General features: G+C 45.6%; 3 protein-coding genes across 8 annotated transcripts in view; 2 read left to right on the plus strand and 1 right to left on the minus strand.

The window, feature by feature from the left end:
* adamtsl2 (ADAMTS like 2) overlaps positions 1-5,657 on the minus strand; it is a 9,670-nt gene extending 4,013 nt beyond the window's left edge. Inside the window, exons 1-10 of one of the 3 annotated variants that reach the window (XM_088375572.1) lie at positions 5,461-5,657; positions 3,010-3,124; positions 2,253-2,395; positions 2,102-2,177; positions 1,892-1,994; positions 1,544-1,689; positions 1,259-1,382; positions 810-890; positions 559-734; positions 41-302 (exon numbers count right to left, since the gene is read on the minus strand). In XM_088375572.1, the coding sequence (XP_088231698.1) occupies positions 41-302; positions 559-734; positions 810-890; positions 1,259-1,382; positions 1,544-1,689; positions 1,892-1,994; positions 2,102-2,177; positions 2,253-2,395; positions 3,010-3,124; positions 5,461-5,558 (1,324 nt within the window). In that variant the 5' untranslated portion in view covers positions 5,559-5,657. Of the gene's footprint in view, positions 1-40; positions 303-558; positions 735-809; positions 891-1,258; positions 1,383-1,543; positions 1,690-1,891; positions 1,995-2,101; positions 2,178-2,252; positions 2,396-3,009; positions 3,333-3,990; positions 4,020-5,460 lie in introns of those variants that run through there. The other 2 variants (XM_088375574.1, XM_088375573.1) reach the window with 2 other exon arrangements.
* mymk (myomaker, myoblast fusion factor) overlaps positions 1-12,985 on the plus strand; it is a 36,050-nt gene extending 23,065 nt beyond the window's left edge. The window contains exons 2-9 of one of the 4 annotated variants that reach the window (XM_088375728.1): positions 2,559-2,693; positions 5,765-6,033; positions 9,554-9,769; positions 10,373-10,487; positions 10,913-11,061; positions 11,394-11,510; positions 11,582-11,722; positions 11,824-12,985. In XM_088375728.1, coding sequence (XP_088231854.1) covers positions 9,635-9,769; positions 10,373-10,487; positions 10,913-11,061; positions 11,394-11,510; positions 11,582-11,722; positions 11,824-12,063 — 897 coding nt within the window. In that variant the 5' untranslated portion in view covers positions 2,559-2,693; positions 5,765-6,033; positions 9,554-9,634 and the 3' untranslated portion in view covers positions 12,064-12,985. Of the gene's footprint in view, positions 1-2,558; positions 2,698-5,764; positions 6,034-9,553; positions 9,770-10,372; positions 10,488-10,912; positions 11,062-11,393; positions 11,511-11,581; positions 11,723-11,823 lie in introns of all 4 variants that reach the window. The other 3 variants (XM_088375729.1, XM_088375731.1, XM_088375727.1) reach the window with 3 other exon arrangements.
* A 1,112-nt stretch (positions 12,986-14,097) lies between these two features.
* Positions 14,098-17,659, plus strand: slc2a8 (solute carrier family 2 member 8). Its single transcript, XM_088375660.1, has 11 exons — positions 14,098-14,190; positions 14,263-14,378; positions 14,890-15,052; positions 15,153-15,359; positions 15,506-15,605; positions 15,666-15,877; positions 16,099-16,248; positions 16,312-16,420; positions 16,597-16,728; positions 16,820-16,965; positions 17,099-17,659. The coding sequence occupies exons 2-11, from the start codon at positions 14,281-14,283 to the stop codon at positions 17,243-17,245; spliced, it is 1,464 nt and encodes a 487-aa protein (XP_088231786.1). The 5' UTR covers positions 14,098-14,190; positions 14,263-14,280; the 3' UTR covers positions 17,246-17,659.
* Positions 17,660-18,326: the final 667 nt, after the last annotated feature.

An 18,326-nucleotide genomic window follows, 5' to 3' on the forward strand; every position in this document is an offset into this window, starting at 1 on the left:
AAGAGCAATTCGGACAAGGAGTACGACTATGTGTCTATACCTATGAAGTGTGTCTCCGTGTCACAATGTATTTGTGCGGTCTCCTCATAGACTTCATTGGTCTCCTGCTGCGCGTCATCTTCTATGTGCCCCTCGGTGGGTGTCTGCTGGTAGCGACTGGCGTTGGGCGCCGGCAAGGGACCGGCCTCTACTGAACTGTCGGCGCCCGTGTAGATGGGCGGAGGCGGCACAGGTGGCAGGGAATCTCTCAGGACCGTGTACTCGTACGTGATGTATGGCGTGCGGCCATTCTGGTTCCATACCTAAAGGACACGCCAAGGCTTGAAACCCTCATTTGAAACCTTAACCCTTGCCAGAGCACCCTCATGACAAACTCAAAATCCCCAACCATAATTGAAGATCTAGTTTGAAACCCTAAACTTGTCTTGAAGTCTTAATTTGAAACTGTAAAGAATGTTTTAAATCCTAATTCAAAATCTTAACTCTGGCTTGATACCTGACACAAAAACCTCTACCTCTCATTAGAAACCCTAAGCCCAGACATGCATCTTTGGGTACCAATAAGTTGACCGGCTGGTCCAGGGGCCCCTTGGCGACGATGTACTCAATGCCCGTTTCGTAGATGTCCATGGGGCGGCGGTACTTGAAGACTGTGCCCGCCACGTGGAAGTTCTGAGGGCTGTCCACTTTGTAAGCGCCGTTAAAAAAAAAATTGCCCGCCTGGTCGGTAACGGCTGGAAAGAGAAAGCAGGTTTGTCTTTTTCTTTTGTTCTTTGTCTGAGAAAAGGAACTGACAGTCAATCACTGACCAAGAACGTCAGCTGACTTTTTCCTCTCGATGATCTGGATGTCCCATGATCCTTCGGGGATTTGCGTGATGAAGGCGTAACCTGGAAATCAGAAAAAAGGACACAGAGATTAACAGCCTGGGTGGGCAGCGTGAAATCGGCGGTGGAAGCGATTGGGTTTGAGGGGGGAGGACTGGCCGGCGGAAGGGACAGAGGTGGACTGGGTGGTGAGGGCCAGTTTGCAACACCACAGACCGGGTTGCAGTGAAAATCAGGTGATGGCAGGGACTTAGTGTCAGTAGAGGGGCGGCACTTGTAATTTGGGGGTGACGAGTAAACGAGTGAATGGTGATCGCGGGAGCCGACGGTGGAGAGCCAGTGGTGTGGCAAGACGATAGTCGGCGAGAGCAATGCAATAGTGAACGGGCAGTGACGTTACGGTGGAAAACGGGCAACCGGCTGGCACTCACCGAGCGTGGTGGCCCCACGACGGAAGTTTCCGGTGACCCTGCTGCAGCTGCTACCATCGCCCTGACAGACTCCACACTTGTCCAGCGTGTTGGATGAGAAGAGAACGCCATCGCACCCGATCGGCTGAGAGACGTTACACAATACTGATGATGTCAGGATTTTTTAAACCACAAGTAACATCTAATTATACATAAATACACTATGCATATAATCATTTAGCTGCTTTGACACCTTAACCAGGGCTAGAAACCCTACTTTGAAATAGTGGCCGAGCGTGGACTCACCTCACACTTACCGTCCACGCAGACACCGCGGTAGCTGCTGTACTTGCAGGATGTCCCGTCACGTGCCGCCACCATCAGCTGCCGCTGGCCGTCGGCGGTCGTGCAGTGCAGGTCGCACGGGTTGCTGGAGATGTGCACGTAGTCATCTACGCACAGCGCAGCGCTAACGTCAATGTTCTCGCCAACTCTGCCGTCAACGCGGACGTCACCTCTAATGTTCTGATGTCATTGCAGAAATCAACTCAAACTGAAAAACTCAATCCTGGTTTGAAAGCCAAATTGAAATTTCACGCCTGGAACAGTGGCTTACCACCCTCATCCATGAGAGTAAGACTGAATTTGTGGTACCTGGGTAGAGCGGTTTCCACTGGTAGCTGCGGCCATTGTAGAGCTGGGAGTTGAAGGACCAGCACTGCTCTTCTCGGAAGCTTCGTCCACTGGCCGGACAGTCCTATGGAGCGCAAACAACAGACTGTCTGTATGTGTGTCAGTGTTTATGTACTCAAGCTTCCCAATATGTGTGTGAGTGTCTATGTGAGTGTGTGTTCATCTACGGACTTGTGTGTTGCACAAGTGGTATCTCTTGGAGGTTCCCGAGCAGGTCACGTTGTCCTTGAAGGCGGGAACTTTCTTTCTTTGGACACAAAAGACACACGTGAACAACAAAAATGAGAAAACGGAGGTGTCAGAAACGGGAGTCTCTCGGGACCTCTGTTTGAGGCAGTGTCTCTCCTGTGACTTGACGCCTCCGCCACAGGTTCGCGTGCACGCTGTCCACTTAGCCCACTCGCCCCACCAGAACGCTGTCACCTGGAGCTCCTCCAGGCTGTTGGAGGCCACGCTGCTTTCGTCCTGCACACACACAGATGAAAGCAAATATTTTGATAAAAATGCAACTCAACTTGGGTGATTTGAGTTGTCCTTCCATGAGGTCCACCATGTATATCGAGAGGAGCCTCGGGGGGCTTTGAGCACAGTCCTGATTGAAATCCCTGATTGAAATCTTTGTTTCCAGGAACAACAAATTCCAACACCTACATGCTCCTGGTAATGGGCGGAACAAGGAACTTTCGAAGCACTATGTGTTTGGACGAACGACTGTCTAAATTTGGTTCCAGTGAAGAGAGCCAAAGAAGACCTTTCTGCCTGAGTGAGTACGTTAACCAATTCGAAGTCAGTCAGACACGGTTTTTCTGTGAACATCCCAAAAATGCTGACGCTGCATTCTCCAAACATTCCCTGAGTGCAGCAAGCAGCAGCAATCAAACCCGAGCATGCTGCTGGAATGTGAGGGCATACACCCTGCCAGTGCTGTCACCCGATTGGTCGACATGCTTAAAGAGAAACACAGAGAGACAAAAGGAAATACAAGGAGAGATAAGAGACACAAAACGGGACACTCAGAAGTAGATGGAAAAGGAGCAAGAAGAGTGGAGAAGGTATGCATGGGTGTGCGGTTGTTTGACCTGCAGCGGTGCAGTAGCTGTGGTGGCGAGGCGTCCCATGGACATCATCAGCATGAAGACGGTCAGCAGGACCACACCCGTCTCAATAAACGTCTCCCAGGAGCGCACACGCATCCTTGTGGACAAAATACAAAATGTTGTTAGCTCAAAAGCAACACTTGCAACATAAGTTAGCATGACGGCAACACCAGCTTAAGTCTTTTGCATCGATGTTATTATTAGCATCACGGAAATCTAAGCTAATGTTGTTAGCATGACACCAAAATAACGTTTAAAATATTGGAAAAGAAAGCTAATGTTGCTAACGTGACCATGTCAGTATGCAACTTATAAGTTATTGTTACTAATGTGACAGAAACACAAGCTAAAATTGTTAGCGTTACAGGAATATGAGCTAAGGTTATTGACACTGACGGTAAAAATGGAGTCGACATTGATCTATTTACGAAGCAAACAAGTTCAAGTTTGTTCAATGGGACTTTCTTATCAATTGATAAACAACGTGAAAGTGAATTCTGCTTCTGTTTACTCTGGCACAACAAACTGAGCCAAAGTGGAAGCCATTAATGAGTGGATTATTTCATTTTTTTAGATATCAAATTAAGTGGATTATTTGAAATTTGGTTTTACACTTCCTACACATATTAACGAATTTCCACACATCATATAAACAAATTAATTCTTAGATCAGATATGTGAATTAATTCTAATTTGACTTGAATTAAGCACATTGAATCAGTTATAAGAAAAACCGAATCTCTTGTTAGCATGGCCGCTACATGTGCTAATGTTGTGAGCATGACTGACAAAGCGAGTCAAAGAACAAGTTGCCATTCGCATGACGACAATGTGAGCTAATGTTGTTTTAGCATGGTGGCAACATGTGCTAATGTGATGCCAATGTGAGCTAATGTTTTTGTTGGCGTGACGTCTGGAATAGCTAAAGCTCTTATAGCTAGCCAAATGTCAATGGGAGCTCACCTAATTGTTAACATGATGGCTTTACGCCTTTCTCCATCTATCTATACACACACTTACGTGGACACACAGACACACACACGGTCCGTCGGACACACACACACACACACTTGTACAAATTCTCATAAGCACATACACACACACAAAGACTAAAGTAAACACTGTCAACGGCCCCCAGGGGCCCCGCACTGTCTTGTTATTGTAAAACTGGGAATCTCAACACACACACACATCCACACACACAAACACACATGTGCACTTACACTATCACACACACATAAACACATCTATACATCATCAGCTGCATCCACACATGTGTAAGCATGTTGCACCAGCTAACAAGTTAACTGTAACCGGATGACCACTAGCGTAACAAAACTAAGTCACGGCAATGCATAGTAATATGAGCATGACGGTTACACAAGCTGTTAGTAGCATGGTAGCTACATGAGGTAAAATTAGTGTGACAGCAACTCAAGCTAATCTTGTGTTAGCGTGGCACTAACAAGAGCTAAAGTTGTTGTTGTTAGCAATGTGGCATCACAAGCTAATGTTTTTGCTAGCATGGTGGCAATGCAGGCTAATGTTGCTCAAACCACCAACAGTGGAATTTTTGATGGATCCATGAAACAATCTAAGAAAGAACCCTTAATGAAATCTTTGAAGGACCTCGAAAAGAACTTATGGTGGCGCATGCTATAAAACAACATCTGATGGACCATATGAGAGAATCCATGGGAGAACCTCTAAATATCTGGTGCAACCTATGTGACAACAAATACAACATCTGGACTTTAAGGGACCTTATACTGTAGTAGAACTAGTTATGGCACCCCTTATAGAATTTCTAATAAGACTGAGTAGAACCTAAAAAAAACTTTGATGGAACTTCTGATGAACATCAGAGTAGGAATAACAAACTAACATTTTGTAGAATGTTTCATGGAAATTCCGATAAAACCTAATAGAATCTAGGATAGAGCCTCTAATGAAACTTGTAATCCATGATAGGACCTTTAATATAACTTCTAGCGGAACCACTAAAATATGTGTCAAACAGGCTACAGTAGAGGGTTTCATGGACCCTATCGGAGAACCCTGAAAAGAAACAGTAATGCGAAGAATGTATGGTAGAACCTGCCATAAAATCTCATGTACAACTTCTAATAAATCTGGAGGAGAACCAATGATTGATCCTCAAATAACATCTTGTGCAACCTCTAACAGAACATAAGAGAACCAGCAGTAGAACGTCTGAAGGAACCTTTGAAAGAACTTCTAATTAAAAAAAACAAAGGAACACCAATTCCTTGCACATAAAAACACACACCCATAAAATACAATTGTGTGGGTTTGTTTTGGTCTGGTGCAACATGCTTATGCACGCACACACACTCAACTTCATGGCTCTGGTGAGCCTCATAAACACACAAACACACGCACACGGCAGGTTTTACAAATTGACACACTCACCTCCCCCGCTGCAGTCCAAGGGCGTCTGACTTTGTGTTGAGGATGCCGCTTCGTGTGTGTGTGTGTGTGCATGTGTGTGCGTATGTGTGTGTGTGCATGTGTGTGTGTGTGTGTATGTGTGTGTGTGTTGTTGTGTTGTGCAAGGCTGCCGCTGAGTGAGGAGACGCAAGTGAGGGAGCAAGAAAGCGTGGAAGGGAGGGAGGGAAGAGGGAGGTAAGGTGTGTGCTCCCTGCATCCCTCTTCCTCCTCCTCCTCCTCCTGAGTCAGCAGGCTGGTCTGGGTCTTTTTCTTTTTTTTTTTTTAGAGTGTTAAGGGGGTGGCTGGAACTTGTAAATGGGACCTGAAGTCTGCGGCTGGTCATGGATGTGCACTTCACACCTCACCGCTTCCTCCCTCGGCGATTCCCAGACTTCCCACAATGCTACTCTGCGCCCCCGGCCCAGACGGAGCTGAAACGGGCCGACGGCCAAATACAACAAAAGCGTGAGCGGACGTCGTCTGGCTCTTAAGGCCTGATCGAGCATTCGCCTGCAACACTTACATCGTGTGCTAGGGGGCGACGTTTCACAACGTGTACGTTCATCCAACAGAACAAGCCTGAAAGAGACGCATACCGGCACTTATGTGCCTTTTTCCTCCTTGACAAAATTGAGAACATGTTGAAGAAACTCAGAAAGACTTGTGGTATGAATTCTAAGAGATTTTACAGGAGGTTCTACCATCGGATCGACTCTAAAAGAAATCAAAAATATATCAGGTGTAACCTATGAAAGAATCTCTCGTCAAAACTGAAATTAAAACCATAGTAGAACCTGATAAAAGAAACTAATGTGGATCTACTAAAGGAACCTCCATTGCAAATTATGATTGATCTTATGGAAGAAGAAGAAGATATATGGATAACAGCTATAATTAAATTTCTAGGAAGTTTGGCAGATAAAACCTTGTGTGGGGCTGCTAAGAGACCTGATGATCAAATCCGTGATAAAACCTTTAGTAGAACTTATGAGATGAAAAAACCTATTGTGAAGCATTTGAGGGAATTCCCAGAAAGCTACGGTATGAAAGAACCTCTAGTAAATCATCTGATGGAACCTCTGATAGGATCTGATGGGCACCACAGGAGAACCTATAAAAGAACCTCTAAGGAAGTGACAGGACCTTTGCCGCAAAAACCTTCGCTGGAATAGAACTATTGAAAGGACCTCCGACAACATGCCAGACTCAATTCTGACAGACTCAATGCTACATGCATGTATTTAGCGGCTAGGTGACCGCACGGACTAACGGGGCTCACGTGTGTTCCCCTGAGATTGATCTCAGATGTTGTTTCACCACAAAAAATGTTCACGTGAGCAGAGTGTGAAAGTTGTTTGGTTTCCAGGTGAATTTCAGATTGATGGCGGCGGTCTGAGGACCACCATGTCGTCTTCCTCCCATCATGGCGTCTTCTTCTCCCGTTACTCGTCTGCTCGTCCACCCCCGCCACCGTTTCCTTCTCTCCTTCCTGCTGTTATTCCTCCCAGCTCCTTTGCTTCTCTTCTGTCTGCACCGCTGTTTCCACAGCTGCTTCTGTTGAACGACCGAACGAGCCCCGCCACGCATCCGTGTTGAAATCGGAGCAAATCACGGGACACACTGGGAATTATAGAAGAACCTCTGAAGGAACATCTAAAACATCTGATCGGTCCGCCACTAGGCCACCTTCACACTTGAACCACTTCCCAAACCTCTGATAGATAAAACATCCTACACGTGTACTAGTACCTAGGATAGAACTTCTTGCGGGACTGCTCATCTCAGAATGTTTAACAGGACCTGAACAATATGTGTGATCAAACTCATTCATAGAAAATACACAAGAGCCTCCAAGAGAACATCAGAGAGAAACTTTGGCAGTGCTATCTGATCCAACGTCTTCCAGGATCCCAGACAGAACTTGTGGAATATCAGTATTATCGACTTTGTGAAAGTCTGAAAGAACTGCTCCCAGAACCTAAGCTCAAGCAGAACTTCTTTTTACAACCTCAGAAAGAAAGTGTTGTTGAATTGCTGTTGGAACATCTTCCAGAAGCTCCTCTTGAAAGTGGTAAAAAAAAAAAAAAAAAAAAGACTTCTTTCAGTTGTTATCGTTTGCCACATAGATGATGGTAGAAGCATTGGGACCTGTTGTGGGAAGAAGGTTGAAAAGGTGTCTGCGACAGCGCGTCGGGGAATGAGGAGGAAGCTCAATGTTTTCTCAGATGCGTCCAGGAAGTCTCCGCTACGTTCCGTTCCCACAACGTGTTTAGACTGCCTGGCCTTGTCGGCCGGAGGTGACGAGAGGAGTCTGCTCACATTTCGGCGCCTCCTCGCAGATGTGAGCGCGTCTTCTCATTTCCATGCCAAAAACGCAGAATCGGCATGATGATAGGACACAGTTGTATTCCTTTATATTTTATTATTATTTCTTATATTTTATATTTACTTGTACACTCGAAAAATGGAACTTCAGATGGAACCCTTATGAGAACATCTCAGGGATCATAAAATGCAAAAAATGTGATGGAAGAGCCAATGAAAGAAAATCCAATAAATGTTTCACAGAACATCAAATGGAACCCATCAGTACCTCAGGTGATGGACTATGATAACACCTGAGTCCGACTTATGATGGAAGCTGAGAAAGAACCTCTTCAGAAATATCTCTTCAAACCTCGGACGGAATTTAGAGCACAAGTAATGAAACAAAACTGCTCGAGTGGAAGATCTAATTATGCTGGACCCAGCTGTAAAAACAAAAACCCTGGAACAACTTCAGTAAAAAGAACCTCTAATAATGGATTAGAACTTCTGGTAGAATTTCTGACAGGCCCCATTGATGAAATGGAACCGATGGAATATACGGGAGAAGCTTAAAAAAACAACCTGTGTGTATGCCACTTGCTTTCTTTCAACTCTTTCATACACACACAGACACACACACACTGTACTTACTATATTGTTGTGACTCCCAAGTGTGTGTTGTGTGTCTCCGCTGTGACGTGGGAAAGGAAAGTTCCGGGTGAAGCGTTGAGGTTTGAGGGAAGACGTGCTTATTTTCTAAAGAATGTCCGAGCAGGTGCGACAGCTGAGGAAGGTTGACAACTGTCGCAGAAACAAATGCTTGCAGAAAATAACCTACACACACACACATTGGCACACAGAAACACACAACTCAAACCTCTGGTGGAATCTTGAGCAGAATCTACAGTAGGACCTGCTTCACACTTTTTTTTGGAACTACCACTAGAACATAGGAAAGAACCTCAAATCAAATGCTTGTAGGAAATCTGGAAGAACACTCGATGGAACCTATTAAAGAACTTCCGATGAACTGGAATCTTTAATAGAACCTTCAGTAGAACGTCTGATGGAACCTCCCATCTGTAAAACCTCCTTACTGTAGAATGGAACCTACAAGAGAATTGCAGATGTGTTCGGGGATTGCGTTTGCATCAGTGAATGGAACAGGAGTTTTTTTTAATTTATTTTTATTTCCTCAAGGTGTCTGCTATAAATCTGCCCCACACAGGAAAAAAAAAAAAAAAAGTTTGGGTCAAAGTTTGGAGACACTTGGCCGGGCGTTCCGCCCGTCTCGTCCTGCTTGACATAAAACATCCCGGCGTGTCCATAAAGCTTCCACGCAGCGTCGTTCATCATCATCATAATCATCATGGCGGCCGTTCGTCTGTCTGTCTGTCAGCGAGACGGACGCCGAAAAGACGGACGGCGCAGACCCTGACACTTTTTTCCAGGGACACGCGTTGGCCGCTGATGGGTTTTTGATGGATTCTTCCATGCTTTGACATCTTAACTAACGAGAAAAAAAATAAATAAACAACCATATGGAGAATTTGAAGCTGAGTGTGGAAAATAACTGCTCGCTTTGCTACCACCTGCACCTTCCCTGATACAAAAAAATTGAAAATAAATAGGCAAATTATTTTTTATATGCGTTGATATATTATTTATATTATTTATATTATTTAACGTGAACAAAAGTGGCAGCAAATGTTTGGCTGGTGTCCCACGGCTGCTGCACAAACAGTTGCCCGGCCATGACTCTGCACAGGAGCACTTCTCGCACGCCCATCTAAAGAGTTCAAGCACCAGCTGGACGGACGGCTCACTTTCTCCCGGGATTGTCGCCGAGATGGGCGCCTACATCGCCAAGATGTTGCTGCCCACCGTCAGCAGCGTGGTGTTCCTGCCGGCCGCCAGCGTGGCTGCCAAGCGAGGTTTCCACATGGAGGCCATGGTCTACTTCTTCACCATGTTCTTCAGCACGGTGAGACGTCGTCCTCGCATTGGGTTGTATTTTTCCTTTTGATCGCCTTTGCTTTGGATCTTCCGAGCAGTCACTTAAAAGGTACAAGGTGTGTACCAAATACTCATTTGTGGCCCCAAAATGGATGTAACAAACGCACAATATTTCATGGCTCATTAATGGCCAGGAAATATTCAGTTGTAGCCACAAAATTCTAATTTGTAGCCATAAAACAACACAAAAATTTGTGGTCACAAAATGGTAATTTGTGGCTACTATATATGGACTAACAAACTATGCTAATTTGTCAACATGAATGCTAGCTTTAAGCCTTATAGCTAGCATTCATGTTATATATTTTCAAAGACCTTACAGTCAATGTAAGGTCTTTAAAAAATATAATTTTTTACTACGGAATATACCGAAAAAGTATTCATCTGCACAAAATGCCGACTTTTGCTGATGATAAAACGAAATTGTGGCCACAAAATACTCCATTATACACAAAGTAAATGATATTTTCTAGCATTTGCGATTAGTATTTAAATTAATCATTACAAATTGGGGCCTACAAGTATGGGATGAATCTGACGGAGCCTCCATTTTGTTTGTTGTTGCATGCAGATCTATCACGCCTGCGACGGGCCTGGCCTGACCATCATATGCTTCATGAAGTACGACATCCTCGAGTACTTCAGCGTGTACGGCACGGCACTGTCCATGTGGGTCACGCTCATCGGTGAGTCCAAACATCCCACTTTGCCTGGGGACTACAAATTGATGGTGGGGTTTGTAGTCCAATCGCAAACAGTCAAATTAATAAACTTGGAGATGTAGGACTACTACAGATTACACACTTGAACAGCTGCAGATAACATTTGCTGGACACACACCGACGCAGATGCAGGCTAACAGTTCCAACAGCTGACTGGGGGAGTCCATTAAAAGCGCCAGGGTGACCTTTGAACTCAGTTGGGCCTCAATTTGTGAGGCATTAAAAATCAAAACAGATGACTCTTTGTTTGAGGTTCTGGAAGTGTGATGAGTAGACTTGGAAGGAGACTGACTTTTTGGGAGATTTGACTCTCAAGTGGGCTTTCAAGTGAATTTGGAGGAAGCCTTGCAGGTAAAACCCTACGTCGACAACCTTATTTGCGTGCTCAGCTTTGGGGGACTTTGACGAGCCTCAGCGTTCCAGCATGACCATGTTTGGAGTTCTGAGCATCGCCGTGCGGATCTACCAGGACCGCTGGGGATACGGGATCTACTCGGGCCCCATCGGATCGGCCGTCTTCATCATCACCGTCAAATGGGTGAGTCTCACCACGCAACCAGTAGACCCAGCAGAACCGGTACAAGATGAATCCACGTGCTCTTACTTTGACCAGCGAGTGGTCTTCATGTTAGTGTCTCCCCACTCCTTGGTCTTCTGTCTTTCCCATCTCAATCCTCCTCCTCATCATACTCTTTCTCCTCACCTCCCTCCCCTCTTTGCTTCCTTTTCACCTACTCCTCCATTTCATCCTCCTCCACCGCCATCTTTCAACTCCATACTCACCCTCTCCACTTCCTCCCCACCTGTCCTCCTTATCCTCACCTTCACCTCACCGTCATCCTCTTATGCCAATCCTCTTGCTCCTGCCAGCTTCAGAAGATGAAGGAGCTGCGAGCGGTGTACCCCGAAAAGCGCGTTTACACCCAGCAGGTCGGTCCTGGCTGCTGTTTCGGCGCTTTGGCCCTCATGCTGCGCTTCTACTTTGAGGTTTGCAAATCAGACGCCGCCGGCCGTCTCGTTTCTGCACATCAACAAGTGTCTGTCTGTCTTTCTGTCAGGAGTGGGACTACGCCTACGTGCACAGCTTCTACCACCTGTCGTTGTCCGTGTCCTTCGTCCTGCTGCTGCCGAAGAAGAACCGCTACGCCGGCTCGGGCCGCAACGCCGCCAAGCTCAGCTGCTGGACACTATGCTGCTGCGTACGTGGTCATTTACATAAACACACACACGCACAGTAAGGGTCCTCGACAAAAGGTACCGGGTGTCTAATATGTGTCTGTGTGTCGGTCCGGGTCCGCAGAGCTTGTCACCGGCCTCCTACAAGGAAAAGAAACATACGCCAGAGAAGAAAGACATGCCGGAGAAACAAGAAACGTTGGCGAAGGACAAGAAGAAGAAAGGCTCAGCGTGTCGCTCGCTTCTGAACGCCTTCAAGGTGTCCGAAAAGACCCCTGTGTTGCCCGTCTTCTCTCCTGCGCCGGCCACACCCGTCAAAGGCACCAGCATCAGCAAGCTGAAGGAGATCAACGGATGGAAGTGAGGCAGAAAGGTGTGGTAGGGGGAACGACCACAAAATGCTTGCTGAGAACCGTCACACACATGAATACACGCACATGAAAAATTGAACACAGTTGAACAGACACAAGCATGCAAGTGCCGGCTCACTATTTGGCAAGGCATGAATTCCTTTCATGGGCAGCTGACGTACGCACAGCGGCGTAGGCGGGAACGTCACGACTTTCTCATTAGTGCTCCAAGGTGGTAAAAATTCCAAAAGGTCCCTGAAGATGCGTATAAAAGCTGAAACGTGACATTTAACACAGTGATAAAACAAAACCACGCGCACACACGCCACTGCCGGGCCAGGCAGACGGTCGGCGTCTAGAAAGCATCAAGTGTCTTGGCGAGCCGCCCGCTGCCTTTCCTCAAGACGAAGTCCGCCCGTCGGACAGACAGACAGGCGGGCAGGCGGCCTGACGTTTGGCTGTCTGTCCGTTTCTCTCGGGAAACATTTCACTGCAGACAATTTATACATTTTGGACATGTTTGCTCCTCTCGCTGCCTCGCCAGTCACTTTTACTGGTGTGTGTGCGTCTGCGTGCTTGACACGTGTGTGTGTGTGGTCTGAAGTGTGTTTGCCAGTGTGTGCAATTACGTCAGCTCTGTCAGAAGGTGTCTCCCATCCAGACTAAAATTTCAAAATCCCCCAAACACTTGTCTCGGGCACGGCAATGCTGCGGCTTGACCCCGGTCACTCCCCAAATATTCGTAACCTCGCTCACGTTTTGGCATTCAACTTTTGTGGTTTGTCGAGAGAAGCAACAACAAACAATAGCAGACTCACTAATTGCTCAGACTCTCTCTTTCTCGCACACACACACAAAATCGATCTCATACAAAAAGTGTTGATGAATGTTCAATTATTATGTTTTGATATTAATAAACCTATATTTTTGATTGTATGACAACCTGGCTTGTAGAGTTAGTTGAAAAACTTTATGATAGCTGATTTATTATTTCCAAGGTTAAAAAAGAAAGGTTTTTCCGAGAATCAACGCGTGATGACTTTCTCTGTGTTGATGTTGGACGTTCACCGCCTGCAGACGACAGAAACGAACAGCCGCGCCGCCGTCAACAGTTAGCGCAGCTGCTCGTCATGCTACACTCACTCGTTCCGCTAACACCGAGGTCGGCTTACACCAAGGTCTGCCCACAGGAGTATGCGTGACTGAGTGATATTCCACAGTATAAGCTTAAAAAAAATAGATGTGTTCAGTGCTGCCCAAAGGGTCCTGGACTTGACAAAAGTTATACTCAGGCTTTTCTATCACAAAGATGTGTTACCCCAAAACTAAACACAAACAGTACCGTATTGGCCTGAATATAAGACGGTGTTTTTTCTTGAAAAAGAGGGGGTCATCTTATAATCAGGGTCGTCTTATATTCGGGCCAATACGGTAGTTCCTGCACTTCAAACACGCAGTGGGGACACAGTAGTGACCTCAAGATCTAGGAATTTCTAGTTCTAGGTACTTCAGTTGTTAATTTGCTCATAGGGCCGATAAAACAACACTTCTCGTACTGTGGACCCAATCGTGTAGAGTAGTAATTAGAATTTTTGCTAGTCACTCAAAACCAGTGGGTCGTACTCCACGTTAGCCTCTGGTTCCACCTACTGGCTAACAATGGAACACCAACTTATGGAGCGTATGCTGCAGACCTTTGAAAGATCATCAAATTTTGACTCTAACGTGCAAAGATATTCAGAAGCATATACTTTTTTGTACTTGACTCTTTTTGTACTCTTGCTGTTTCGCTCTAGACGTCACTATAGTGGAATCAGTGTTTAAACATGGAAACCTCTTAACTGAAACTGGCAGCGTTTAATGTTCCTAATATGAGGATAATAAATTTTTTTAGCATGTTTCGTCTTAAAATATATTTATACCTCACAAGTATTCAAATGTCGGCCGAGATGCTCAACAAAGGCGAAACCAAACGTTCTCTTATCACGGGTCAGTTTTATTTTGAAAGGAGTAAGCGGAAATAGAAGACAGACCGATGGTCAGCTGACTGGAATGTTGACAAAGCAAGCTTCGATCCCGGAAGAGACCGGAAGGTGCCGGCGAAATGCGCGACGCACGCGAAATTTTGTGATTGTTTCAAGGTAAGCATTGTATTGAAGCCGCGCGCCTGCGGACTGCACAAGGCGTAACATCACAGGGCCTATTTCGGAAAGGTTTGGGGAAAAGTCGTGATGGACATCCAGCAGGAGCACAGTCGGCTTCTGGATGCTGACGGTCGAGATGATGGCGATCCCACAGGGCTCATGTCCGAACAGGACGCTTATCTTAGGTAAGCCAGAAACAGTGGGGCATTTTAAATTAGACATTTTATTTGTAATATATAACTAGCCTTACTGTGTGTGTTTGCTTCATTGATTACTTTTATAGTTATTTTTTACTAATGAATCATGGTTTCCCAGGGTAGTGTAATAAGTCCAGTGTTATTTTTGCTTATAGTTTAAAGTATAATTTATGAATTAGAAAATATAACTGTGAAATCACTTAACATCGTGTACCTAATCACAATTTTTTTTTAAAAAAGTCATAATTGCTATAAAATAAAATAAAAAGTGCCAGCCTCTGAATCCCAAAATGACTATTTCATGGAATGATGCATATGTGAAGAAATGATGAAAAGTAGACATTGCGTGGGACATTTCTGCTGATTTAAGTGCGCTGACATCAATTATTAAATTGAGGTCTCTCATGACTTTCTTAATGCAATCAAGCAGTTATCCTGTTTAGCGCTAATCATTAACATGCTCCTCTGCCTCCTCCTCCTGCTCTTCCTTCCTGTGCAGCAAAGTAAGCAACAAGAAGTTGTACCTGGCCACCTTGGCATCCGTGCTGGGGCCAATGAGCTTCGGTTTTGTGCTGGGCTACAGCTCGCCCGCCATTCCGGAGTTGGCCAGGAGCCCGGACCCCCGACTGCGATTGAACGAGGTCCAGGCGTCCTGGTTTGGGGTAAGAGGGTCGTCCGATCGGCGGGCTGGACGTGACATGTGAAAGAACACTTTTGGTTTTGCTCCCCCGCCTTTGGTGATGCCGCATTTGTTCACCGCAGTCGGTGGTGACGCTGGGGGCGGCAGCCGGCGGCCTGCTGACCGGCTGGATGGTGGACAAGGCGGGCAGGAAGCTGACACTCATGTTCTGCTCGCTGCCCTTCGTCTTCGGTTTCACCGTCATCATCGCTGCCCAGAACGTGTGGACGCTCTACATTGGACGCTTGCTCACGGGGCTCGCCAGCGGAGGCGCCTCCCTCGTTGTACCGGTCGGACTCCTCGTTAAGCCTCTTTGCTTGTCAAACCTTGTTTGCTTCTTGTTTCTTTACCCTTGTGTTTCCTCTTGTCTCCTCATGTCTCTTTGGGTGTGGTTTCCCGTCCCTTGACGCAAATCTTGTGTATTTTTTTCCATCAGCTGTACATCTCAGAGATGGCTCACGAGCGTGTGCGAGGAACGCTGGGCTCGTGCGTGCAGCTGATGGTTGTGTTCGGCATCATGGGAGTTTACCTGGCTGGTACGTAGCAGCTCAGGTTTCTGTCGTTGAAAATTTAAGCTAATTGTTGTTCATTCGTAGGTCTGTTTGTGGACTGGCGCTGGCTGGCGGTGTGCGGGGCCGTGCCGCCCACGCTGCTGATTTCGTCCATGTGCTTCATGCCGGAGACGCCTCGCTTCTTGCTGTCGCAAGGCAAGCGGCGTGAGGCAGAGGAGGCGCTGCGCTTTCTGCGGGGGCCTCAGGCGGCCGTGGAGTGGGAGTGTGCCCGCATTGAGGAGGCCTGTGACCAACAGGCAGGTTGGGGGGGTAATGGCTGCCTCCCAAAATCTTCCTCTTGTCTAGATGTTATTGAAGGTTGTAATTATTTCGGCTGAACTGGATCAAGATTCCAAAGAACACCCACAACAGAAAACAAAATACATGAATGGAGACTCACACAAATTTACACTCAACTAATAACATAGACCCACACAAACATGCGGCCATATTTAATCAAATCCTTGTCTCCCGGCAGGGTCCGAGCTTCCGGGCGGCGGATCTGAAGGATGCGACCGTGTACAAGCCACTGGCCATCGGCGTGATGTTGATGTTCTTCCAGCAGATGTCAGGCATCAACGCCGTCATGTTTTACGCGCAGAACATTTTTGAGCAGGCGCACTTCAAGGTCAGCCAAATCAAGCTAGGGACTAATTGTTGACATCAACGATGATGCTGTGGTGTCTTTCAGGAGAGCCAACTGGCCTCAGTGATGGTGGCCTTAGTTCAGGTGGTCTTCACCGGCGTGGCGGCCCTCATCATGGACAAAGCGGGAAGGAAAGTGTTGCTTGTCATTTCAGGTGAGCTTCTCTAGACCTTGATGAGCATGTGACATCATCACAAGTGTTGTGGGGAACTAAAAGAACATGACTTGACTTGAGTCAGACTCAAGTGGCTACTTTTTTAAGCTTGCTTATGACTTGCACATATTTGTGACATTCTCCCAACTGTGGTTTGGTTGTTACTCTATGTTTAGGCATGGCCATGGTGATAAGCACGGCAGCGTTTGGGCTTTACTTCTACTTGATGTCCAGAAGCTCCTCGCCAGAAGAACATCACGCCAACATGGCCTGGTTGGCCCTCACCAGCATGGCTGTCTTCATCACAGGTCAGATGGACAGCCCATGTGATGCATAGTTAGTTAGTTAGTTTTCTTACCTCCACTAAGCATTGTTTGTTTGTGTTGTGTGTATGTGTAGGCTTCGCCTTGGGTTGGGGTCCCATTCCGTGGTTGGTGATGTCTGAGATCTTCCCGGTGAAAGTCCGTGGCTTCGCCAGCTCTGTGTGCGTGCTGACCAACTGGGGCATGGCTTTCATCATCACCAAGAGCTTCCAGGACATGATGGTCAGCTCTTAAACACCACTTCTTCTGGTTTCTTGTTATAAATTAAGTGTTGAGGCCAGCAGGGAATGTCTGGATATCACTTAAAAAGTCAGTTGTCAGCCATATTGTAATGGGCTCTGCTGTTCTCTTCTAGACTCTTCTCACCAGTGCGGGAACTTTCTGGCTCTTCTCGTGCATGTGCCTCCTCAGCGTGGTCTTCACTGTTGTATTTGTGCCGGAAACTAAAGGGCGGACACTGGAGCAGATCGAGGCCAACTTCCAGGGAACGGCAGGACCGTGATGGCTTCCAGAAACCTCGTTAAGAACAATGCAAATATTCTCAGAAATGTCTCCAACGCACAAGCAGCAAGAGTTCTGGGAGGAAGGGGTGTGGTCACTGCATGACAATCACTGTGAGCACACTCCTGGGTGGAAAAATGGATTGATAATTTTTTTCCTCATTTTTTTTGTTTATAAATGAAGGCACAATGTTCTCTACAACTCATCTCAGGTGGGTTACTTTTTTTTTTTTTTTATAATGAATACAAACTCTTATAATTTGACACCAGTGTATATTTCATATGTAATTAATTATTAGGGAAATTTATCAAAATGTAATGAAAAGATTTCACGCTGCTGTTGATGGGTGTCGAGAGCAGGGGTGGGGAAAGTATGGTTAATTTGTATAATTATTAATAAATAATCTGTAAATTAATCATGTTTGTCTGTGATTCTATAAGTAGCCCAAATAGCTTTTACATAGAGAGACTCCTGTCATTTGCTGTGTAAATAGATTTGGGATTTCTTTTATGTTATATTTGGTTCAAATTGAATTCAATTCAGTTGTATTCCCTTATCTGGGTCATCATCGGATAATTAATTTGTTGCCAATCAAAATAGAAAAAATATGGTAAAAGAAGCAAATTTACATAGAGTTTCACTTCCTCATATTTAATTAATAAAGGGTATTACAATCAGGGAATGTACTTTACATTTTTGTGCAATAGCGTCAAATTAAAGTTTAATTACTTTTTTCGAGGGGTGCATTTTTGGCCTAAAATGGTAACTAAATATAGTGTTTTAAAAGTATAGAGATAAATTGATCATGAAAACGATAACGATCACTTGTTCAAATTTAGTTTCCGCTGAGACGCCATTTAAACTTTCAAAACAAAAGTCAAATTTAAGGCATAGCTTTTGTACCCGTTATTGGTGGTAAATGTTACGCGTAACAATATTCAAATACATATTATTAATCTAAATATGGTAAAAGCATCATTGTATTTGTCTTTGTCCTTGGCAGAGCAATAGTTAGTGATTTATGTTGAAAGATCTAGGACTTTACTTCCTATTTGGCAGCTCGACACACACTATAGACTTCC

The sequence above is a fragment of the Syngnathus floridae genome, chromosome 5 (assembly GCF_059516105.1).
Source record: "Syngnathus floridae isolate MCC-2025c chromosome 5, RoL_Sflo_1.0, whole genome shotgun sequence".
Lineage (NCBI taxonomy): Eukaryota > Metazoa > Chordata > Actinopteri > Syngnathiformes > Syngnathidae > Syngnathus > Syngnathus floridae.